The following is a 26,496-nucleotide window of genomic DNA, read 5'->3' as shown; positions in this document are numbered from 1 at the left end:
CATAGATGTCAGCTTTAATTTCTTTCTCTCTTTAGGTTTTATTGAGTTTTTCTACTTAATTCACTGTTTCATCACCGATCAATGTTTTATCACTCTTTTGTCTGGAGACTTGAACAATTGCGTAAAGTCTTATTTTTCTGTGAACAGGGAGCCCCTGAGCTTTACTGAGTAAAAAGAAAGCTCTAACAGGCTGCCCACATTTTATGCCTCTTGAACGTCGACCGCTCCTCCTCAGCGCTGTTTATATACGGGAGTGTTTCAGAGAGGCTGTGTACAGTGAGAAACAGATTCACATCTTAAAACTAAGGATGCTTTTCCCATCATCCCGAGGTAGGATGCTGTTCAATATTTAGCCTGAGGTTATTTCATTTAGACAAGCAGTTTGATTCATTCCTTAAAATTTCCAATTACCTGTCAAGAGTTGAGTGAGCCCCGAGGAGGCTGTTTTAATCATACAGCTTTATCAAACTCTTTAAATTGAGTTTAACGCAGATAGGATCAAATATTCTGCCTCAGGGAAGGTGATATGGTTTAATTTGGTGAAAATAGTCAACATTTTGAAAATCCATGCTTGACTACTTATACATAACAAATACTAACTCGTTTTCCATTCCTTCTCCATAATCTGATCTAATTCATGTAAATGTTAGGATGTATTTTGAAGAACTGATAAATACCCCCAAGGGATAATTTTATCCAGTCCCATTAAGAAGTTTACTTACTCTTATCATTGGGATGAATATCATGTTAATTTAGGGCTTCTAAATTTGCAATTGAATCGGTTTTTCGGCTGAATTGATAGTACAAAGAACGAAATCACTTAGTCTGTAGCACATTTATAGTAAACTAAAAGACAACCACAACACAGCCAGTCTACTGATGTTTCTGCACTGATAGCTCCCAGCACAATTATGCCAAACAGACTACCCAGACTTTCTCTAATTTTAACAAATGTCCCTTAAGCACACTACATTCAGTTGTCACAGTAAAACAAACTCCAAGTAAAAACTTGTGAATTGGAGAAAACCATATCAGGAAAAGCGTTGGGATTGGGATCTCAGTTTGATGATGAATAATATAAATCCTCTTCAAATTACTGCATTAAAATAAATCAGTTTTACTCACCATAGATGCCTGGTGGAAACTGACTCCAATTTGTCACTTTGGGTGAATCTGTCTTTAATCCACTCAGAAGTGTTGTGTCTGTTAGCTTTAGACAACCTCTTAGCATTCGGCGCTGCTTTAATTAAACAGCTATAAGTCTCTAGTCCTTTCCAATTCCATGCAGCTGCCTTGGTCCAAACTTTAAATTGGAAAGTACATAAACACTAAAAATGCACAAAAGCCAATAAATATCCAGACATTTTAATATAGAAAATAGTGTTTTTCATAAAAAATAATGCCATTATGTAATCAAACTGGCATTTAATGGGTTAAAATCCTGAAAAACGTAATTCCGTTACAATTATGCACCATTTGATAGTGTTGATTAGGACTGAAGAAAGCAACCAAAAAAAGTTGGAAAAATATACATTTGGGCTATTTTTGTAGCAGTTATTTGAAGTGGACATTTTGTGCAAAAATGAATAATTATAAATATTCTGACTAACCTTTCACATATTTAAAACTGGTAAGAAGAAATAAATCCAACCAGTCGCTCAACATGTGTGATATGAGAAAAGAAACTGATATTTTTGTGTTTTGTTCATAAACAACACTGACATCAAGTACTCAAACTGACATTTGCAGGTTAATATCATCACAAACGTTCAATGTTTGGTTGTTTTGAGGGGGACTGAAGTTGCCTAAGATACCTGTGCAGAAAGAAGCTGAAATAATATTAAGCTTACAGTTTTTAAAATATATTTTTGTAAGTGGACATTGTTGTCCTCAATGACTTCAGAGAATAGAAGAATAGAAGAAGAACTGACAGATATGGGTAAAGGATTTTTGAAGGATCCAAAGGCAATTCTTTCCAAAGTCAGATTAATTAGGGATCAAAATAGATGATAATCAAACAAACTGTATAATTTTTTTATGTTACTCATCATATTTGTATATTTCTCATGTACATTGACAAGTACTCTGTGATGTATTTCCTCCTGTTCCTTCAAATAACATTGTGGTCAAATCTAAAACCAACATATGCCTCATCTGCAGGTGGTCACAGCTGGACCCCCATCTTACCATTTCTGAATCCATTTCACAAAGAATATTACAGAGATCTGAGCTGCTGTAAGATATTTCCCATTTGGTCTCATCAGTGGCAGGAATGATGTCTGGCATGGCAAACAGAGTAAGTGTAAGCTCCCTAAATAAAGCATGAAATTGACAGGATGCCTGTCTAAGTGAGAAAAGCACAGAGCCAGAAGCACGCAGGTACAGCTGCTCACCTCCAGGCTTCACGCCTCCTGCTTGGACTTCCATTAAATTGCCCGGCACTCTGAGTCAACACTTTTAATGCAGAAAATGACTTTATTTTCCATTATAAGACCCGTATTAAAAAATCTGCCAACACAAAGAGCTGCTAATTTTTTCCACCCCTCCACAGACAAGTTTTTATACATTGGGCCACTGAAGATGCAGGATTTTGCCCATTTCAGAGGTTTGGTCATGGTTGTGTTCAAGTGTGGGATAGAAAAGAGTAAGCAATTTACTTCACCATGAGTCGGCTTTCAAAATCTCGTTGAGGAAACCTGACACGTAGCACATTTATAACCCTGCAGATGATTTGGTGACTGACGTGTATACTGATTAAGATTTATATATCTAGATTTAAATGTGTGTGGATGTCTACGTGTGTCTGACTGTGCAAAACAGAAATTGGGTGCAACACGTATTTCAGGAAAGCCTTTGACTCACCAGGGAACTGGTAGCTGTAGCTGGGTGCAAATCCAGTGTATCCACGGCCATACGTTGCCACAATGTTAGGGTAACCTTTGTTGAAGAGAAAGAAAAAAGAATGTTGAGAAAAGAGCTAAACTGTAGAAATAATAAAATACTTTTATACAGAGGATTATGATTCATACCCCTTTGAAATTTGTCATGTTTCACTCGCAAACTTCATTGTATTTTGTGAGGGTTTTCTGTGCTAGACCAACACGGTGAAGTAGAGTATAAGGGTCAAGTTAAAAAAAGTTTAGATGGTTTTTAAAACATTTTAATATAAAAAAAATTTAATTGTGGTCTTTATTTGTATTTAGGGTATGTATCTACCAGCTTTGCAAATCCAGATGCTGAAAATTATGCAAATTCTTCTTTGAAAAGTAGTTGAAGCTCAGTCAGATTGGATCGATGAAGTCTTGCCACAATTTGTCTTCCACCAAACCAATATGCCATGATCTGTCCAGTTTCCCTACTGAGGAAAACCATCCCCACAGCATGATGCTGCCACCACCATGTGCCATCATAGGGTGGGTGTGCTCAGGGTGAAACGTCTACATGGCTTAACAATATCACCCAATAAACATTTTGGTCTACATGGCTTTTGGCAAGGTGCAAAGATGAATTCTTATGTCTGCTGTGGTTCTTGGGGGACTATGGCTCAATGGAAAGAGTAGTCACCTTGCAAACTGAAAGTTGCAGGTTTGACTCCAGCTTCCTCCTGTCATATGTCGATGTACCCTTGGGCAAGGCACTTATCCCCAAGTTGCCTAGCAATCTGCGTATCGGTGTATGAATGTGTGCATTCTAGTGTAAAGCGCTTTAAGTGGTCTCAGTGACTGGAAAATCACTGTATAAATTCAGTCCTTTTAGCATTCATGGTGCTGTTTGTTCACTAATGTTTTCCAACAAACCTCTCAGACCTCCAGAGAACAGCTGGATTTATTCTGACATTAAATAACACACAGGTGGTGTCTATTTAATTATGACTTCTAAAGGCAATTAGTTGCTTTGGAATTTATTAAGGGGTATCAAATTCAGGGGGGCTGAATAAACCTGCAAGAAACTATTCTTTTATTTTTTATAGCATTTTATTGCTTACAAATTTTCCTTCCACTTCACAGCTACATTGAGTTGGTCTATCACATAAACTCATAATGAAGGACACTCAGGATTCTTGTTATAACATGACAAAAATGTGAAAAGTGGGAGAGGTATGAAAACTTTAGCAAGGCACTGCATCCGATCTACTCCTAATAATCTATAGCTTTAAGGAATCACGCCTAGATGGATCCCTCAAAGTCATTTAACTTTGTCAAAAAAGTTTTCTTGTTATCCTTAAACAACAACAACAACAACATGCCTGAAATAACACAGAACAAGCCTCACATTTGGGACTGTCGCAGCTCTTACATACAATGTCTAGAGTTCCCTTGTTTGAAAAATAGCAATAAGCAAGAAGAGATTTATTTGTGGGCTTTAAACCTAATAAAGCCTTGTTGACTGAAAAACATTCCCTGTAAGCAGAGTTTAACAACAAGCAGCTCTCTCAATCGCTGGTTGTCTTTCACAACAGCACCAGCCTCCAAACAGGATCATGCTGCTTTTGTTGCTTCGGGTGAATTCTCGGGACTGCTGTCAGAGATCTCAGTGATTAATTTAGTCAGTAAAATTTTACAAGGATAGCAATAAAACTAGAGCCTGCCCTGCTCTTTCAAGACAGGAAAATACGATCATTTAAAATCCAAATGTTACTCACTGGTTACAAGGTTTACCCGTTTATTCCAAAATCGAAGATTCAGAACAGGTTTTAGGGTGTTTATATGCTTATGCATTCTTATCTTCATACATTTTTCAGTTTACATCTTTATAGAGGCTGGTAATTGAGTGCTGGCATCAGATTTGCTATGGCTGGAAACCAATGTACAAATACGACTACTCTTCTCTTTTTTAAATGTTCATTTCCAGTTTTTTGTTAACCACAAGCTCTCAGGCATTTTTATAGCACCATGTAATAACATTTTATAGCAGGCTCCTGGAAATGATGCTGCACCATCGCAGAAATGGTTTATGTTTAAATATGGATGGATATTTTTGGAAGTAGAGGCACCTAAAAGCATGACATTTAGATATAATTTACTTTTATTGGTTAAGTAAATGTTGTACCATTGATTAAAATTAAACTGAAACACAGCCTTTTTTTTTCAGCAGATAACGTAAGCAGGGTCACCAGTGCCTTATTTTATGTACATAAGCCAATCTGTTCAGACAAACATCAAATGAGAGCATCTGGCTTTAGCAAAAACTATTTAATGGACAGTTTAATACTAACATGGATTCCTTTTTAAAAAGCCAGACACAGCTGGGGATACAATGATCATAAAACCAAAGCTTTTTTTTTATCAAATAAGGCCAGATAACTTCTCCAAACTCCTCTCCAAATCATAAAAGCCGTTCAGACCTTTTACTGTGCTTTTAGCAATATAGTTGTGGTAAAAACGTTTATTCGTTTTCGACATTGGACTTTGGACCAACAGTATTACTATGGCTCTACAAGTTCAGTAATGAGCTACACTTACGTTTTCACACAATGTTTTTCCATTTTCATTATGTGGTAGAAGATGTTGGGTGTTTTTGTAGACTTGAGGTGTGCTTTAAATAATTTTAGAAATGGTAAAGACCAGGTCATTTGTAATATGTCCTGATACATAAAACTCAGGAAATGTGTGCATTTACTTTCTTTTCCTATAAGTATCTGGGGTATTAAAGGATTGAGGGGTGCTTTTCTCTTTTACCTTGTAAGGAAGTTGTAGATGAAAACAAAGCAGAGGACACCAGACATGCTTCTTAAAGGACTTCCACTTTTTACTTTAAGTTTAAACATTAAAGTGAGATACTGGGGCAACTTTAAATAATATACAGGAATTCAAAATATTTCCTATTTTAACACAGACAATGCTGAATCATGAACAAAAAATATACTAATCTAATAAATATGTAAGTTAGCAAATAATATATATTTTATTTTCCATCTTTATTGAGTGAAAGCTTGTATGTTAATACAATTATTGTGCAGTTTGACATTTTGGTCATCCCACATGCTGACACAATGACTCGGAGTGAGAAAGCTGTCTAATAATGACAAATGTGATTTGACTGTGCTGTCTGTGAGCCAAAATCAGCTTCTTTGTTGAGAAATCCCTGGGCGTTGCAATGGGGACAAAAGAGGAACCGGTGTTTTTAGAAATATTTAAGAGCAGCAGATGCATTGTTCATCTGCTGTCATGATTCTTATTACGACCACAGAACAACCAGTTAATTAGCTGGGCAGTTTTCAGACAGAAGCAGCTGTGGACAACATATTGAGAGAGGATGTGAGGGAGCAGCCGTTGGACACAGCAAAAATAAGAAATCTGAGAGGAGTAAAAGGATGAGTTAGTGAGCCAGAGTGAAAGTCAGAAAGGATGGGAGCATCATCAAGGGTAATATGAACATAATTAACCCATCTGATTATGGAATGTGAGTTAGTCTTTATTTGTTTACCTCTAGGCATTATCACTATCAATGATTCTTCTGTACTAAACTACTGAGGAAGGTGCAGTACATAAGGCTAGGAATTCAACCTTAATAACTCTGTCTTCATTGTATGTAAAATCTATCTTGGGACCTTGGAAACATGTTGAGTCTTTTGTACATTTATTATGCTCTTTTTTGCAGCTTGATAAAGTATTACTTTTCTGCATCAAATTTTTTAACCCTAGAAAATGAATAGTGAATAGTATTCAACTTCAGTCTCAAAATAAGGGGCTTGAAAAGAACAGGTACGACAGCTTTTCTCATCTCTCTTTTTAATCTATTAAGACCATAGTTTCAGGGCACATACTTCTATTAACATTTTCATGTCAAACTGTACCTATTAACAGTCATTCACAACATAAATGGACCCCTAAAACCAGCAATGTTCCAGTTGCAATTTTGCAGCTGATTTCCAAACTCTGGTTTTTGTAAAGCTTTGAAATGTCAATACAAATTTATGCCAGATTTTAGTTATACTTAAATCAGTTTGATTTATCCTGGTCTTTAGTAAAATAAGACATATCTTTCTGTGAGCAACTAATTTTTTTGTATTAGAAGCAAAAGGAACAATAGGCTGTGGGTGTGAATGAGCTGTTTCTAGCCTATCGTGTGGTTTTTCCTTTTTCATTATTTTAGTGGACACAACAAACTAAAAATAACTCAGTGTTTTTATCCATTCATCTATTGTCTTCCGCTTATGCGAGGTCGGGTTGCGGAGGCAGCAGCCTAAGCAGAGAGACCCAGACTTCCCTCTCCCCAGCCACTTGGGCCAGCTCGTCCGGGGGAATCCCAAGGCGTTTCCAGGCCAGTCGAGAAACATAGTCCCTCCAGTGTGTCCTGGGTCTTCCTCTGGGCTTCCTCCCAGTGGGAAGTGCCCGGAACAACTCACCAGGTAGAGGCATCCAGGAAGCATCCTAACCAGATGCCCGAGCCACCTCAACTGGCTCCTCTCGACGTGGAGAAGCAGCGGCTCTAGTCTGAGTCCCTCTGAGCTTCTCACTCTATCTCTAAGGGAGAGCCCAGACACCCTGTGGAGGAAACAACTTTCAGCCGCTTGTATCCGTGATCTTGTTCTTTCGGTCACGACACAAAGCTCATGACCATAGATGAGTGTAGGAACGCAGATCGACCAGTAAATCGAGAGCTTCGCTTTTTGACTTAGCTCTCTATCCACCACGACAGACCGGTACAGCGCCCGCATCACTGCTGCTGCAGCACTAATCCGTCTATCGATCTCCTGCTCCATTTTCCCTCATTCATGAACAAGACCCCAAGATACTTGAACTACTTCACTTGAAGCAGGACCTCCCCTCTGACTCGGAGAAGGCACTCTACCCTTTTCCGGCTCAAGACCATGGCCTCGGACTTGGAGGCACTGCTTCTCATCCCGGCCACTTCACACTCAGCTGTGAACTGCTCCAGTGAGAGCTGTAAATCACGAGCTGATGAAGTCAATAGGACCACATCATCCGCTAAAAGCAGAGACACAATCCAAAGGCCACCAAAACAGATCCCCTCAACACCTTGGCTACGCCTAGAAATTCTGTCCATAAAAGTTATGAACAGAATCGGTGACAAAGGGCAACCTTGGCGGAGTCCAACTCCTACTGGAAACGCCCTACTTACTGCCGGCAATGTGGACCAAACTCTGACACCGGTCATACAGGGACCTAACAGCCCGTATCAAAGGGCCTGGTACCCCATTCACCCAGAGTACCCCCCACAAGATTCTCCAAAGGACACTGCTTTCTCCAAGTCCACAAAGCACATGTAGACTGGTTGGGTGAACTCCCGTGCACCATCCAGGACCCTGCTGATGGTGTAGAGGTGGTCCAGTGTTCCACGGCCAGGACGAAAACCACACTGCTCTTCCTGAATCCGAGGTTCCACTATCAGACACACCATCCTCTCCAGAATCCCCGAATAGACCTTACCAGGGAGGCTTGAGTGTGACGCCCCAATAGTTGGAACATACTCTACGGACCACCACCCCGGTCTGCCAATCCAATGGAGCTGCCCCTGATGTCCACGTGATGATGCTGAGTCGCGTTAGCCAACTTAACCCTACAAAATCCAGAGCCTTAAGGAACTCCGGGCGAATCTCATCCATCCCTGGGGCCTTACCACCAAGGAGCTTTTTAATCACCTCGGTGACCTCAGCACCAGAGATTGGAGAGCCCGCCCCAAGGTCCCCAAGCTCCGCTTCCTCAGTGGAAGACGTGCCGGTGGGATTGAGGAGGTCTTCGAAGTACTCTGCCCACCGACCCACAACGTCCCGAGTTGAGGTCAACAGCACACCCCCCCCCCAAAACATGCGGTCGCAGATCAGATGACACGACAACAAAGTCGATAATTCGAACTGTGGCCAAGGGTGTCCTGGTGTCAAGAGCACATATGGACACCCTTATGCTTGAAAATGGTGTTAGTTATGGACAATCCAAGATGAGCACAAAAGTCCAATAACAAAACAGTTCCACAGCAGAACAAAGGAGTCACCCGGAGGGGTAATCTCCAACACCCCCTCCAAGGACTCCAAAAAGGGTGGGTAGTCTGAATTGCTGTTTGGTACATAAGTACAAACAACCGTCAGAACCCCTCCCTGACCCATAAAAACCTATAAATTCTTGCATCAATGGTAGGGATAAATTGAAGAGCCATTACCCATTAACAAAGATGTAACAAGTATATGTCTATATGATGAAAGACAACCCACTACAGACAGCCTACAACAGTGTAGTAAACTTACTGCAGTAGAATAGCCAAATAATAAATAGATTTTCTCACCCTAGTTATTTAATCAAAAATAAAATTCATCCTTCTGTCTATTTGTCATAATTTATAATACCAAAGACTTTAACTGTGGTCATTGCTCCTATAATAGCTTTATATGCTTTAGCATTAATGTATAGTTTTACTGAAACCGCTAAGAGTTTTAAGGCTTCCACACAGCCTTTTATGGCCTGAACAGCATCTGGTCCAACAGCAGAACTACCTGAGCCAAAATACAATGAGCCAGATTCAAACCAAAGAACTTGTTTTTTAAATGCTCCTTTTTATTGTATGATCATCTATAAAGGGGACAGATAATAATCCCAAGACAACAACATATATACCAATTGGTAGTCTCAGTGTAGTACATCTCTAATGTAAATTGTCACTAGTGGAGAGATGCCCATTTGTTACAAATCAAAAATGCTTAGATAATTAAATTGTCTGTATGAGGGATCTCTGATTTAGTTTATGTGCAAAAATTAATGTAGTACAATTATGTCACTATTTCGTGCATTATTGAGCTTTGAATATCTTGGTAGCCTTGACAATTTGACAACCAAGCACAAAAAATTTTGTTTTCGCTATTTTACTCTTTTACAAAAATAGCTCCAGATCCACTGGATCTTTTTTTTTCATTTGTGGGCTGCATTGTGGGGAAGTTGATAGCCATCTTGCCTTGCAGCAAGAAGGTTTTAGGTTTGGATCCCAGTCAGCGTCTTTCTGCATGGAGTTTGAATGTTCTCCATGTGAATGCCCTTCCTCCCGCCATCCAAAAACACAAATGTTAGATTAATTAGTCACTGAGTTGTCCTTAGTTGTGAGTCTGTGCATACATGGTTAATTGTATCGTGAGTCTGTGTTGCTCTGGGATAGAAGGTTGACCTGTCTAGAGTGTACCACCTCACACCTATTAATCACTGGAGATAGACAGCAGCTCCCTAAATACATAAATATATATATCTATGTATATGTATTGATGACTTAGTCTTTACTTTATTTCTCACTTGTTCCATCTCATGTCATGTTTTGGATCAATTTTCATTTATTTGAAAGATGCCAATCGTATAAGTAAATTTAATTAAACATAATGTGATGTACTGCATTTATGGTGTTTACAAAAAAAACAACACAGAAGCATAGAGAAATATGGTGTTGACTGCGATCAGGCAATTTTCAGATCAATCAGCCTGTGGGAAATACAAAAATCTGATCTTTTTTCGAAACACTGAACGTACCATACATAAAAGCTACTGGGTCACAACACTCTTCAAAGTGTAAGCTGTAACTGAGTTTGCTAATTTAATTGTCAGTGAGCTACTTCAAATGAAATCAGAGAAGGCAAAGGGATGTAGGAAGCTACATCATTTAGGTGGTGAAAGAGCATGTGAGAGCAAGAATTATAGAAGATGACAGGAAGGCTGAATGAAACACAGCAAAGGTGATTTATCTAATTACCATTTTAACTTTTTAAGAGGCTGTATTTGGAATTGTTGGCATTCTTCTACCTTCTTTAGGGAGTACACAAAAAGAGTGTAGTTTTATAGTGTTACTGCTAACCTTGCCAATTAAAAAAAAAAGCTAAACACAGTTTAATATCTGAAATTCATACTTCTTATGGCTTTGTTTTAAAATATAAGTAAAACCCTGATTTGTTATGTTTGCTCCCTGATGCAGGAGGTAAATTTATAATATTACTGTGTCACTGTAGAAAGGCTAGAAAAAATATTTTGAACTGTCCAACTACGATGTCTTATTTTATTGTGTATTTACCACAAATCCCTACTGTTTTAGAAGTCTGCCCTGGGGTATGATAAACACACACGAGCACATCTCTGCAGCATCAAGGTGTCTATACATGCATGAAAAATATATTTTGCATGCCTGGACATTTTTGTGTGCGTATGCAGGATATGTGCATGTTCGAGTGTGAGCATGTGTGTAGATGCTCTGTTCTGTATGCTTCGTGGGCTGTGCCAGCTGGAATCAGAAAGGTTGACCTTGGTCATAAATATCTAATCAGTGTTTGCTGTCCATGAAAAAGTTCAATTTATTCCTGACCCAATGGGAAAATGCCTCAGCCAGAGCCTCTCTTGCAGACAAAACGAAATTCAACTCTGAGAGGCGGTGAGGGGAACCTTAACCTGGTTTGGATGAAGTAGGACAGAGGCATTGCCCGAAAAAAATACCAGTTCTCATCATCTGCTGATGAGAAGTCATCACCAGGAAGCTACAGATGGATAGCTTTCGCAAAAAAACCCTCATTGTTTGTTTGGTCTGAAAAGAACTGTGATATGGTACAATGAAAAGCCATCACAGCCAGCAAAGTATTGGATATTATGTGTTTGATACTGTCTTACTGTCAAACTGAATAAATGCCTGACTGAAATTGCTGGCTCAGATGCCACTGCTCTTGATTTTTCCCTATTTCAACATTTTCTGAAATAAAGAAACAATACATTACAAGAGGTTTCACATAGGTAAAAGCAGAATTGTGAAGCCAGATGCATGAAACACAGGGATGTTTGAAGATACATGCATGCATGCCTAAAGTGCCAGCGTGTGTAAAATAACAAAAAGGAAGCTGGGAAAAATTGCAAAAGAAAGAAAAGGCAGGGGATAACTTGTTGTTTCACTTAATGAAGCTTGCTACTGTGCCTGGCCTTGTGGCGGCCTCTTAGTGCTCTTATTTGCCTTATTAATATGCATGCTAATGTACCTATTTTATGGCCCAACAGTTCTGATTCACTTTAAAATCAATTATCCATCTGGTACACCCATACCTCGCCCAGGATCAAATGTGTATTAATTTCAGCAAACATACATCGGCACAACACAATAAAGATAAATGCCTCGATTAGAGGCAGTAAACAAAGGAGCTAGGGATGGCTTTAATGAGATTTGGCACAAAAGGAGCTTACACTTTCTTAAATAATGAGCCTAGGGTCCCTTTTTCCAAATGCAAATTATATAAAGGAATGTTTCGCTGTCCTTGTTCCAATTTCATTTAGATAAGAGCGTCTCCAAACAAGTTGGCTGCTAATATTCTCACATGAGCACATCACTGCCTTTCTGCCTGGCATCTCCCAGCGGAGGGGAAGAATGCTCTCCTCTGCACAGACACTTTAGCCTGTAATAAGTTCTGAAAAGTTCACTGTGCTTGTTAAATGCTTGGACCAGATGAGATAGAGCTGAAAACGGCTAAGATAGAGTTGACGGACGCACCTGGCCAGACTCATCAACTGTTTTACCACCAACAACTGTATAATCACTTTCACAGAAAGGTCAAGCCTGCAGTAACTGTCACAATTTAAGTAACTTTTTGCAGACAAATGATGAGATAAATGTATGAACAAGGAGCGGATAGAATTAATTTACTGCCATTGGGAGAACAACAATGTAAGTTGTTTTAGAGAAATTGTAGAACAAAGACATTCTGAAGGAGACCTTTGTTTTCAATAAACATTTAAAGCTGCTTGATTACTTGAATAATTTGTTCTAAAGCTTGAGTTTTTTTCTTAAACTTAAAATGTTATCTAAAAAAATGTGTTCTTATCAACATTTACATTTATTTAGATTTTTTGTATGCAGTATTTCAGCAGTTTAAATTAATTTTTAACAGCATGCCTCTGAGGAGTGTATACTAACTTAAATCTGCATGTGGACTGGAGTGCATTTGCATAGGGAGGTATTACATCTTGGGTTTTTTAACAGCAGAAAGAAAAGTGGACCCTCTATGAAAAGAGTAAAGAAGGAATAGCTTTAATTTATATTTAAAAGTACAGCGAGAAACCCTGTTTGGTGAAACATGAGCTCATGACAGACAGTATTTTGACCTTTAGACTAAAAGAAAGAAACGATACTCATACTCTTCATGGTCATAGACACTTATACAAGTAAATGTAGCTAATTTGTGAGTTAGTCATTCTCATCTGGCTTCCGCCTGCTTGTATTTACTGTTCTTATGTTTAAGATATTTACATGTATAATAATCCTGTGATGTGAAACAAAGCAAAAACCTTATTTAAAAATAAATAACAGCATTTTAAATTTGTTTAAACTGCAACCCTATCTGGTAGTAATAAAAATGTAGAAGCAGCAAATTCGAATCTATCTGCTTCAGGGGGGGAGGAACCATTTGCAGGTGTAGCATTTGTTTTTTATGGAAAAAGACTTTAAGTGATGGCAAATCCATTTGGCTTAACCATACGATCAAATTATATGCATATGGAAAGTGAACGACAAATAGATAGCTAGGTAGATAACTAGACAGACAGACAGATAGCCAGATAGATGGGAGGTGAGTAAGGGGGCAGGGAGGCAGAGAGTGCAATGGTGTTAAATAAAAAGGGACACAGGCATTGGCTGGATGGTAATGAAGAGGGGTGGGTCGGCAGCTGAGGTCCCTGTAGATGAGATCTCTCTCTGACATGTGTGTCCCCTTCATTACCCATTAAGGGGGGCACAGTGATGAATCCTTAATATGACATTACACCAATTTTCCTCTTCATTTAGTCTGCTAATGTGCTGGTCTGCTCCTATATGCCCAGGGGCTGCCAGTACCAGACTAAACCCGAAATAGACCACAGTGGCCACTGGTGGCACACCTTGAAGCAGCCTAATTAGGGGCAGCAACCACCTAATAGAGCTTTCTAGATGAGGGTTAGTTTACTTAATTTTTTTAGCAGCACGAGGTGTGTATCTGACACTCATCTGATTTTATTTGAGAGGCAATTATTGCATACATTTGATCACATTCTAAACAGTCAGTCACAGGGGAGCTGGTGCCCATCTCCAGCAGTGTATGGGCGAGAGGCGGGGTACACCATGGACAGGTCGCCAGTCCATTGCAGGGCAACACACAAACCACCACGCACACACTCATTCATACACCTAAGGGCAATTTAGAGTTACCAATTAACCTAACAGGCATGTCTTTGGACTGTGAGAGGAAGCCGGAGTACCCAGTGAGAACCCAAGCATGCACAGGGAGAACATGCAAACTCCATGCAGAAAGACCCCAGGCCGGGAATCGAACCCAGCACCTTCTTGCTGCAAGGCAACAGTGCTACCAACTGCGCCACCGTGCAGCCCTACATTCTAAACAACAAACTTCAATATGTTTTATTGGGGTTTTATGTGATAGACCAAAAGAAAGTATCATATAATTAAGATGTACAAGGAAAAGGATTCATGGTCTTCATGGCTTTTAATGAATAAAAAGCTAAAGAATTGTGCAGGCATTTTTACCCAGCACCCCCCCCGCACTCTGATAACTCTAATAAAATTCTGTGTATCTGTCTGTCATCAAAAGTAACTTAATTAGTAAACAGAATCCCCGAGTGTGTAATTTCATCTCAGTATAAATGCAGCTCTTCTGTGAAGGTTTGTAAGAGAACATGAGTGAACAAACAGCACCATGAAGATCAAGGCACACAGCAGACAAGTCAGGAAGAAAGCTGTGGGGAAGTTTAAAGCAGGGTTAGGTTAGAAAAAAATATCTTTGAAGCTTTGAACATCACACACAATACTTCTAAATCAACCAATCATCGCAAACCTACCAAGACATGACCATTCATCTAAACTGTCAAGAAGGGAAAAGAAAGCATAGATCACAGAAGCAGCCAAAAGGCCAATGGTAACTCTGGAGGAGATGCAGAAATCAACTGCTCAGGTGAAAGAATCTGTTGACAGGACAGATATGGGCTCCGGAAATGTGGCTGTTATGAATGAGTGGCAAGAAGACGAAGTTATAATAAGTTCTGTTTGCAGTTCTCTACAAACCATGTAGGGGACACTGAAAACCTGTGGAACTTGATGTTGTGGTCAGACAAGACCAAAATTAAACTGTTTGGAGTGCCTGCAAAATGTTATGTGTGGTGAAAAGCACTGCAGAAAATCCTAAACTCACCATCTCCATGTTGATACACAGGGATTGCAGTATCATGGTGTAAAAATAGTGTTCTTAAGCATAAGGGAGCTGGTCTATGTTGATGTGTAGATGGGTGGAGATAAATACTTAGTAATCCTTTATGAAACCTGTTAGAGGCTGCAAAATACTTGAGATTGAGCTGAAATGGAATGGTTTAGGTCAAAGTATTTGCATATGGTAGAATGGCCAAGTCACATCCAGACCTAAATCTAGCAAAGAATCTGTAGCAAGACTTAAAAACAGAGACAAAATAACTCAGACTGGTTTATGTTGAGGCCTAAGACAACTATGTGTAAGGCTTCCGCATAAACATCTCCATTAAATACAAGGAAGTTTGTAGCTGTGACCAAATGTGAAAACGTTCAAAGAGTATGTGCATTCCTGCGTGCAAGTTACAGTGACACTACATTTGAATCCAACTCACTCAGCATGCCCATCCCCAGCATGAAGGCATCCATGGTGTAGGGCAGACCCCTGGCTCGCCCCCGCGTACCTGGTGGGAACATCACCTCCTTGGGCTGGGCCTTCTTACATTCTACCTATGTACACAGACAAACACACACACAGATGCACACACACAAAGACAAACTATTAGACTGTGCAGGTACACAAGAAGACAGATCTGACAGGGCTGTCTCCGCTCCTAAAGCTGGTTTTCTGTCTGACTCACACACAGCTAAATGTTTTCCATAGGAGAGAAAGAGAGAGACAGAGAAGGCACAACTAAGTCAATCTGAGCTGCTCACAATTTAGAGAAAAGACTCAAAGGAAAACTTACAATTGTGCTCCTTCTGTATTAAAGCAAAGGTTTTTGCTTCAGTGAGCATGTGCCCAGAGCCTCAGGGAAATACAAGCTAAAGACTTTTCAGAGTTTTAAGACATAAGAGTAGGAGACGCTCTTTCTACCATGCTAGTAGCAAACCTTTGTAGAAGTTATAATCACCAAAGAAGCAATAACTGCAATAATAGCCATGTAATTCAAGTTTTGCAAATGCAGGCTTTCACACAGTAAAAAAGTGTTTTTTCTTACAACTGATGTCGCCAGTGTCTCACAGCCTGATTCCACCTGCAGCACTCATCTCTTCCATCCATTTATTCCTCTCACTATACATCTCACACATATACGTTTGTTCATTTCCCATCCAGCAAGACTGACAACCCCTCCTCCTACATAACACATATATCAAATGAGGGATGTGACAGGGGCAGATGAGGGGAAGAAGAAAGATGAGAGTCCTATTTACCACGTATCCATCCTATCTGTAGGAATTATAGCAGCTGACGGCATTGCCTCGGCCTTGTGTGTCTCGGTTGTTCTTTGGTAGGCTGAGTCCATTCACCATGCTGCACAATCTATTTGCTCCACTGCCTGCTTGGCATCAGCCTGTCCATCTGTTTGTCTGTTTGCCTCCTGGCTCTCGCCTCCTTCTCCCCACTGCCTCCACTTACGTGGGGTTTTCTCGGCTGCTGTGATTCACATGTCATCCCGGCCTGCAGCACAAGACAAGCCCCTGCACCAGTGCAGCGTGCACATCAACTAAAGGTATAGCTCGGCACCCATATAAATAGGTCTGCAGCTCCTGACAGGCCAGTGGTTAACATTATTATTCACATAGAGCGGTAGGCACAACATGCTACTGCGAGTTGCCAAACTGAAGGAATACTTCAAGCCTTGAAAGGTTTTCGTGCTGAATCAATAGTGTAACAAGCGCTGTATACTACATCCAGCCGAGAACAAGACATGTAAAAAGAGAACACTAATGAAAAAGGCTTCTATCACAGAGGGGAAGTTGCTGCGTTGCAAAGGTGTTATTTGTTGCTGTTAGCAGCCCCTTTTATTTTAAGCCGACCAACTAAAGTACACAGTTCCCTCAGCCACTTGGTAGCTGTCACAGCCACTCTGGACTCCACATTTGCCTGGTGCGGTTTGACATTGTGCTGAAGAGAGCACAGGCACTCCTATTGTCAAGAGAATGACCCCTGGCATGGAAGCAGGAGCTGGCTGGGACAAATGAGTGTGTTGGAAATCTCGGCACACTGCTGGGATTTTCATATGTTCACATGGCTGGGTGACAAATACAGTCGGGTTCCGCCCACGCTGCAGACACGCTGCCGTCTGATCAGCCGTCCTCCTGCAACCCCTGCCACTTCCAGCAAGTTTGACGCTTAGGTGGCCTGCTGGGGGTAAGACAGAGCCCCATGTGTGAGTCATGCCTACATGCTCTCAGATACGAGTCTTTGATATTCAGAGCGAGGGCTCCTTGTCTTGGATTTAAAAAAACAGTCAGAAGCCAAGATCTGTGGTGTTGTGAGCGTGTGGGTGTTCACCTGCTTCACAGACAGAGAAGTGTGTGTGAGTGAGGCAGGCAAGCAGGCAGACAGGAGCTTTCAAGAGTCAGCTAAGTTAAGGTAAAAAGGAAAAAAAGGGGAGACAGGACATGGAGACAATTCAGCGCCTGTCAATGAAAAGCTACAAAAGGTTCAGCAACTGTGAGGGCAGAGATTCGAATTTTGCCAAGTGGAAAGTTTAAGCGGCTGAACCTTGAGCAGCTTAAGAACACTGAGTGTACAGGTTTAGGCTAAAAGTATTTCCCAGAATTATGGCTTGTTGAACTTGTCAAGGACTTTTGAATTTATAAAGTCGCTGCAATAATGAGTTGTGAAAAGTGCTGTATCTGGACCCACAATATAAACATCAAGGTGGCATTGTGCAGTAATGTGTCTTGTTGGGAATGGCGACACCCCATTAACCTGCCTTGACTTTGAGGAGAAGGGGATAAAACTTAGCAAAAGAAAAGGGCCCAAGGGCTGTAGCTGTCTCAAACACACAGGTACAGGTTTAAAACTTTCAGCCACAGAGTGTTCACAAGTTAAAGTTATCTCAACCCGATTGCTTTTAACATGAACTGCAAGGATTCTTTCTGCACTGCACTGATACGCAGCAGTGGAGCTACAACAAATCTTTTCATAGAGGTATATCAACCACTGTCCATGACTGCCTGCATGCAACGTAACACCTCTTAAAAGACGTTTATTTGACCAGCTGCAAATGGAGGCTTTAGATGATGTCCAAGCAACTTGCGGCACAATTTAACAAGCATATAAAATAATCTTGTCAGGGTTTGACATTTTGGACTTTGTGTTGGTTTTGTGTTTGTTTATTCCTTCAGTTATTTTGGTGTTAGTTTTGTTCTATCTCCTGCCTCCTACTGTTTGCAGTTCTCTCTCCCTTTGCTCATAGTTCTTTTAGTTGTTGTTGTTTTCTTATTTATCACTTAGAATGGTTTTCTTCTTATTATTATAGTTCTCTAGCTTTAGTATCTCTTCTTCCAGTCCCCCTTGATAGGTTAGCTTTAGTTATTGTTTACATTCTGGTTTGTATGTACTCTAGTCCTCACGTTCTCCGCTTCCTTTCCAGTTATTTCAGTCAGTGTTAGTTTAGGTTTGTTTACTTTTGTGGTCAGGGTTTTCTTTATGGGTTCTTTGTTAATTCTTAGGTTGTTGTGTTTCTCCTGTTCTCTCCAGTTTCTCAGTTTCCTTTAGTTCATGGTTATTCCTGTTTCTTATGGTTCATTTGGACATTTATCTTTGTTTATAGTTTTGCTTAGGTATTGTTTATTAGTCAGTCCTCCCATGCTGTAGTCTCTGTATTAGTTTCACCTGTTCCTTCAGCCTCCCTGCCTCCTTGTCACACCTGTTCCTAGTTCTTTTGATCATCTGCCCTTTGTTACCCTCGGTATATTAGTTGGTCTAGTTTCTTTGTTCTTGGCTGGTTTGTCATTTGTGTCTTCGTCTCCCTTGGTGTTACCTTCGCTAGGTCTAGCTACTTTATTTAGTACTTTGTTCTGACCTGGACGCATAGATGTATTTGTTGCATCCTGCTTGCCTGCTTTGAGTTTTGCCTAGGTCTGGATTGAAATAAATCATCGTTCTGCTCGCCTTGCCGTCTCCTCGCCTACATCTGCACTTTGGTCCGCAACAAAAACCTCCACATCTGACAAATCTATGCTGGCATCTAGCCCAAAACCAGTGTGTGGTACAAGACAACAGATGTTGACATATAGAAGTCAGAGTGGTCCTCTACATTTTACTTAAAATGTTGGAAGTTTAAAATTGTTTATATTACTTGAATGTTCCATGTTAAAATTTATTTCAAATATCTATGTCCCCCAAACATGTAAGAAAAACACACACAGGCTGTTGTAAGATGTTGTAATTTTTTCACGACTGCATTTATACAGTAAATATATATTTGTACATGTACATATGTACTAAAATACCTTCTCAGTTCTTGTTTTTATGCTTTTCAAATATATTTTAATATAATAGTAGTAATATAAGTTAACATCATTAACTATATATATACTACTATAGAACGTAGTGTTTATTATTTATTTATTTGTTCATTTTGTTTCTTCCTTTCATTCCACAACAGAAAGGAAGACCTAAATCTGAATAATAAATGAATTGTGTTGACAACATCATTTAAACCTTAGTAAGCCATATGTAATAATTGTTTCACAGCAATCGCAATAGTTGTTGCATCACTGTTTTGAATAAAAACAGTTAAATCGTGTTATTTTTGTTTAAATATCATGTGAAACAGTGGTAGTTTTACTTAATATCATCATACTGTGAGGATCTTTTGTCAAGGTTATCTTTCTATATTAAACATTCCAGCTCTCCACAGATATGATCAAACACCTAATAGGAAAACGCTATGATCAGTTCAATAAAAGCCCAGAGCTAAAGAAATAAACAACTCTGATTTGTTTTGAATGTACAAAAGCTACGACACAGAGTGGAGAAGCACACCAGTTATGCCCTTTTCCATACATCCCCCATCTAAATTAACCTTGTAGGTAGAACAGAGAGGTGTGGGCGGGATGGACTGGCAGTGACTGTCCTTCAGGGACATGCGTTGTGGGTGTGGTGTGCATCTGTGTGAACGTGTGTGTGTGTGTGTGTGTTAAGGGGAGAGGCGTACAGCTGCTATTAGCTTCACCAGTGAATGGATTCCATCAGTCGACTGGCAGACTGGAGAAAAGGAAAAGGTGTGATTCATTTACTCCCAGCTGAACAGTCAAAACACACAGAGTGCGTAGTTAAGGACTGTCACAGCACTGGCTGACCAATGTCAAGCCTTGTGAGGGTGAGATTCCAGTTAAATAACAAAGTGTCAAACACTGTTTAACATACTAGCTTTCTGAGGAAAGGGGTAAATGAGGGAAAACATCAAACTGTTTGATACAATTGACACTAAACTTGGAAATAAAATGTTAGAAAGCAAAGCAAAAGGCAGAGTTTTTCTTTTCAGAAGTGGACACACACTGAAAGCCAGTGTATCTGAAGAGATCCCATGATCAGCAGACTCATTGTTCCTCATGATGATTTTAACCATGGTCAGTATAAAAACAGGACAGCTGAGTGATACCAGATGTATGACGGTAGTGAGAAGTTTCAGAAAAGGCAAAGCGATGCCTTCAATGGAAAACAATCTAAGACGGATCATTATGCCTGATGATCTCTCTGCATGGTTACGGCATATAAAAGGTAAGGGATGTGGGGTCGTTTTCAGGCCATGTGCAACCTGGGGTGCTTGCACTCCCCTCTTGGCATGCCTTTATACTGCAAAATAATATTGTCAACATACACACAGAGACACATTCAGAAGTAGCACCACGATCATCAGGTTGACGTCAAATGGCCTCCATCACTTCCTCAATCAGCAGATCTGAACATCTCTGAGATTTTATGGGACATCATGGCGAGCGGAGTGCAAAGTGGATTTCCACTTCCTTCATCCCTCAAAGCTTTGCTTCTTCAATGAAGGGTAAACATCCAATTACTTACAGTCCAGAACTTGTAAGGCAGCACTCCATGAGGGACTCAAATTACTCTGAAGGGTGGTCCTTCTCCCTTATTGCGCACTTGATGCTCAAAGAAAAACACTAACACTCTTAAAAAAATGTATAGATTTAAAAACAACCAAAAGCCTGAGTTTTTCTCTGTAGAAATCCTCTTTACCACAGTCACAACATGTTCAGTCTACAACTGATAGGGCAGGGTGTCCAGGGCTGATGTTTAGCAAAGACTGACATTCACAACTTCAAACCTTAATATTTAGTTTTTGTACAGCTGTGATGTTTGCAATATTGGAGGTTGCTGCACACAAATTGTGTTCACATCAATTCAGCAGTTTATGTTGAATCCATTAATCAGAAATCTATGTATATAAAAGCTGAACACAAACCTCATATCCTTCTTTATCAAATGGAAAAACATGATTTGTGCAGTTTGTATGCTAAAATATATGTTCAGAACCTTTAAGATATAATGCTATTAAATATACAAATGTAAGTCTCGACACTGTTTATTCTAAGCTAGTTTGTAGCAGTGAGATGCTGCAAATGATTGGCAACACTACCAGTTAAGTGAGGAAAGTTGTCAGACCCATGGTTGAAGGAAAAAACAATCCAAACAACTTCTGAAACTCAGAACTATAAATCTGCCACTGCATTGAGCTTTATTTACTGCAGTAACTTTGCTTTGTTGCTCTGTTACCATCACTGTGGTTTGACATACTGATGTAAACTCCAACTGGCAAGAATATCAAATAATGTCCTAGTGTATTACACTATTAAGCCAGTCCTATGTGGTGTGTTTTCTTTTTGGGTAGTTTTTGTTAAGAATACATGCAAGGTGAATAGAAAGCACACTCTTTGTTAACTCTTGGGTTCTGATATATGCAAGATCTGGTCTTTTCTTGGCTCTGAAACTATTTAAAACTAATCTTGAGTGTTCTAAAACACACACCTTATCATTGAACATATCAATTTTTTATTAATCGAAGATGAAGCAAAAACAATAAGAAAGTATCCCCCAAAAACCCCCCAGGGAAATAAACTTAACATTTTGTGGGAATGTTTCTTTCTCTTTTAGAAAAAGAAGCAAAAGCCAAATTGTGTATTGAAATAATTTTAGTAATTATTAAGTGCAACAGCAACTGCAATATGTTTTATCATAATAGATTTTACCTGATCTGACAAACTGGTTAATTGATCTTTAATATTTTTGATGGTGATTATCGCCTGTCAGATTTTATGTGGTATGGTTTGGTACACTAAGTGCATTTAGAAATGGGTCCTGAGTATTGGTGTTTCCAGCCCTCTAAGCTCTGTTTTGTCTCTCAATAAAAAAAGCAACAATATATTAATGTAAATACTAATTTAGCAGGAAGCGTTCTTATCATTTAAAAATTTGTGATCACCTATTATTCTCCTTCTGATTTTCTTTTGGGTACAAAGGTGATAGGTGGAAAAGGTAATATTGTGACAGCCCAACTGGAGAGACACCTTCCTCCAGCCGATAAAAAGAACCGCCAATCATTAAAGCTGCCAGCACAGGTGGTGATACAGTGTAGGTGGACTTTTTATAAAAACACCAAGATAGGGTGCAGAAATCAAAAGCAAAAACTATACTTGTTCTGTACAGGTGTTTAGTTTTTCTTGAGCAAATATAGAAAAGCAATAAGGCTTTTTGAACTATTGTTGCTACTGAAGAGATGCACTAACAACATTATTAAATAACAACTGTATACATATTGTAAATAGATCTGTTGTCAAGAAAAAATAAGCTGGAAATAAGTGTGCATACGATGTAGCGCAATGCTTTCTCATTTCACTGCAATATACAGCTCAGGAAAACATCAAGGTGCTACTGCAGAGTCATAAGCACAGATCATTGTACTTTATGAGATGATAATTAGGTGATCACCTAAACCCAACAGCATGTGAAAAATAATGAAGAGAATGACAAAGCACACGATGTGTGATTGAAAATCAGGGTAATTTCACACAATACAGACTAAACTCTTTCAAAGTAAAAGAAATGCATTATGTTGGTTAAAGATAAAGATTAACTTGTTTTCTTTGTGGTGTGATGAGATCTGTCTGTCTGTCATCTAGGTTTACTACCGTGATTTACCTTTCTAAGATTAAATATCTTAATTTTTAACAAAATTTAGAATAAATTCTTCTTGGAATTATTATGTTAAGCTATACTACTTTCACCTTATCATTAATTTCTTCAGCCCTTAAAACCTATGCCATCTCATTTTACAAAACATTTCTGTACATTTCTAGAGTTTTTACCCCCATGTTTAACTTTAACTCATTGTTTTAACTTATTGTGTTTTTTATTAAAGTATGTCATTGTTGTTTATAAAGCGTTGCCCTTTGTGTATGAAAAGTAGGGATGGGTACCTTTCACATTTCAACCAGTTTTCGGTACTTTTGTATGTGGTTATAAATATCAATTCGTTTATTAATAATATCTCAAGCCTTTTTTAATTTAACATATTTATTTCTCAATATATAAACTTTAATCAATATATCAAAACAATATCCAGCTGTTTCTATTGTACCATCTTAGTGGTTTAAAACATTTATTCTCCCATGTTCCTGGCTACAGACGAGTCGCTAACGGATGCAGGCGTGCTTACGATGCCGAATGGAGGAGTTGTAGCCATAGATCTGAGGCTTATGAAAATTGTGCACTCTTCAGCCTTGAGAAAAATCTTGTGCCTAACCAGGTGCTTTCTCAGATTAGAAGTATTACCACTGCTGGCCTTGCACTTCGCGTCACAAATGTTCCAGCGAGCGTAATCTTCATCGCATTTTGAAAAGTAGAGCCATCCTTTCGCGCGCTTTCTATCAGCCGTGTTTGCTTTGTTGACGGTAGCAGCGGCTACTGACGTCATTATGCTCTTCTGTGTGCAATGCTGTGTTTATGTCCAGCATGGAAAATCGCCCACTCTTCCACTCCCTGAGTGTCACAATTATGCATTTAGGTACCGAAAAATGGTACCGTTTGATTTTACGTGAATAGGTACTCAGTAGTTGTTTAGATGTTAGTACTTTAGGTTTAGAAAACTTTCTAAAAAACAGAAAACACTGGTTGGTTATTCATCTTGAAACTGTAACACTTGTCATATTTTGACATGACCTCTTTGGTTAATTACTGTATTACAAAAAGACACAAACATTTGCTGTCCACCATTATGAAACAGCATAAATACTCCTAGAAACACTTAACCACAGCATCTCGGGCTACTTGGCAGGTATGCTGTTGTAAACATCTTTAAGAACTTGTCACAGTTCTTGTGTGGATTTAGGCTGTCCCAGCTGCTCCAGACTCTTCATGTAATCCCAGACTGCCTCCAATATACTGATATAAAGGCTGTGTGAGGGCCAAACCATCTGTTGCACGACTCCTTGTGTTTCTAGCCACTGGAGCGGATTCATTATGTGATCAAAGCTGTTTGGCTTGGGTCAATCTGTACAATGAATTTTGGGCAACCAGACATGCCTGTTTGCCTTAAAGTATGATTTAAGACAAACAGATAGGCAAAGTTTTAACAATATATTATTCATACTGTCATATATATCCATTGTGTTCAACTTTCAATCTTCTAAGCCAGACTGCTTTTCTCAGATGAAAAGGAATTTGTAAGGATGTTCAATAAGAATCTAAAAACACCAAAGCTTGTCATAGACTGGAAGGTTGTGCAGTCATCTAAAAGACACAGTAAAAAAAAAAAACCTTCAAAATAGCCTAATGCTTTTGTTGTGATTTGCTGTCTTTAATACTTTAAAATAAAATAAAAAGTATCTTGAATGGTTAGACCAAAAAACCCCATAAGTCCATTTTAATGGCCCACCACTCGCTCATCAGAGCCAAAACTTGATTATAATTACGCAGTATTATTAAGGACTAGCTGCACTTCCACAACAACAGGGTTGAGAGTGATTAAGGAACTTGTTTCTTCAAGAAAACTGAATTTACAACTTTCCCTTGGCTGTCAAACAGACTTCTGTCCCTGTGGTATTATATAGACATTCACATATGTGGAGGTGTGATGAAAGTCTTTCAAAGTATTTGAAAACCGTCATCCCGTCTCCTATCTATTGATTTTTACTCAAAAATATTTACTAGTTTTAACACAAGGCTAGTGTCTGCAGGAGCTAGAGCATGTTTCAACAATGACAGAAGCCCTGAGGGGATAGTCAATAGTTTTATCACATCCTACATATGCTAAAGCAGGCAGACAGAAATGCCAAAGCGCCTGATAGGGGTGGGAGTTATGAGATTCTTGCAAAGCTGCACCCTATTTTTAATTATATATGAGACAGAATTCACAGTGAGAGAGAAGACATGGCTCTGAGAACGAGGCCTAGGTGGCACATGAACACAGGGGGCTGACCAAGTCACTTACAGGTTCAGTCACTCACATCTTAGTGGGCCCTGACCCACTACACCAACGGAGCTCTTGAGAGGAAGGACAACGAGAAGGTGGGCTGTCCTGTACGTCCACAACCTTCCCAAGCGGGGTGGAATTTCTGTCGACATCAATTATTCACAAGACCATCTCAGATAACACTCATGGGCAGGATGGATGAGGTCTATTTCTGTATAGTACTTCATAAGGATGAAGACAGGGGACATTTTTTACTTTGTGTGCTTCAGTCAGTGAATAACCACTGCTCTATAACGCGCACCTTAGTTGGAAAAAGGCTTTAAACATACAAATTCTTTTGCCTTTGCAGATTCAACAAAATGTCAACAACTTGTAAAAGATCTGAGCATCACATTTATTTTCTGTATCCAAACACCTTTAATGTGCTGTAGGTGTTATCAAAAGGGAACCTTACAAAGGCGACAAATGCTTCAGAAAACCAGCCCTGGTACTATCCCTGCACACAACACATAAAGGTAAAGGTAAGGTAAGTTTATTTATTTAGCGCTTTTCAGCAACGAGACACTCAAAGCACTGTATGCTCAATGAATTCACATGTTTTCTGCTAAGGCTCCTTGGACTTTATCACAGAGGTTTAAAATATTTCTTATTATTTATAAAGAGTGAATACAAAAAGGCCATGTGGAAGATGTGAAACAGCACATCACAGATAAAGTGGAGATGCACTGAGAAGTCAGTTAGGGGTGAAAGTCAATATTTACCCAATCAGTGAATACACCATACGGAAGTCCTTCAGTGTGGATGTTATTACTGAGTGAAGAACACTCAAAGTTAGCTATTTTCAGTATTGTTGAGGTGTTTAAAATTAGGTCAGAAGAGACAGGGATGGAAGTAGCTAATTAAAACAAAAAAGAAGTTTCTATGACATGTTGCGAATGTACAGGGTTCATTCAAATTAGATAAGAGGGAGCGAGAAAAGATAACAGGAATGCTCAACGTATTAAAGCAAAGTTGTTCTGTTTTATTTTTCCTTTTTGAGCTCTCCACCTCTGTCTGTCGTGGAACATGCAGCATTTTT

At 39.3% G+C, this 26,496-nt stretch overlaps 1 protein-coding gene across 9 annotated transcripts in view; it reads right to left on the bottom strand.

Annotated features, from left to right (window-relative positions):
* Positions 1–26,496, bottom strand: part of msi2b (musashi RNA-binding protein 2b) — a 344,415-nt gene that overhangs the window by 58,781 nt on the left and 259,138 nt on the right. For all 9 annotated transcript variants that reach the window (XM_047379919.1, XM_047379921.1, XM_047379922.1 and 6 more), the window contains exons 9-10: positions 15,585–15,699; positions 2,863–2,937 (exon numbers count right to left, since the gene is read on the bottom strand). In XM_047379919.1, the coding sequence (XP_047235875.1) occupies positions 2,863–2,937; positions 15,585–15,699 (190 nt within the window). The remainder of the gene's footprint in view (positions 1–2,862; positions 2,938–15,584; positions 15,700–26,496) is intronic.

The sequence above is a fragment of the Girardinichthys multiradiatus genome, chromosome 11 (assembly GCF_021462225.1).
Source record: "Girardinichthys multiradiatus isolate DD_20200921_A chromosome 11, DD_fGirMul_XY1, whole genome shotgun sequence".
NCBI lineage: Eukaryota > Metazoa > Chordata > Actinopteri > Cyprinodontiformes > Goodeidae > Girardinichthys > Girardinichthys multiradiatus.
The sequence above is the reverse complement of the archived record's forward strand: the minus strand, read 5'-3'. Positions and strand labels throughout refer to the sequence as shown.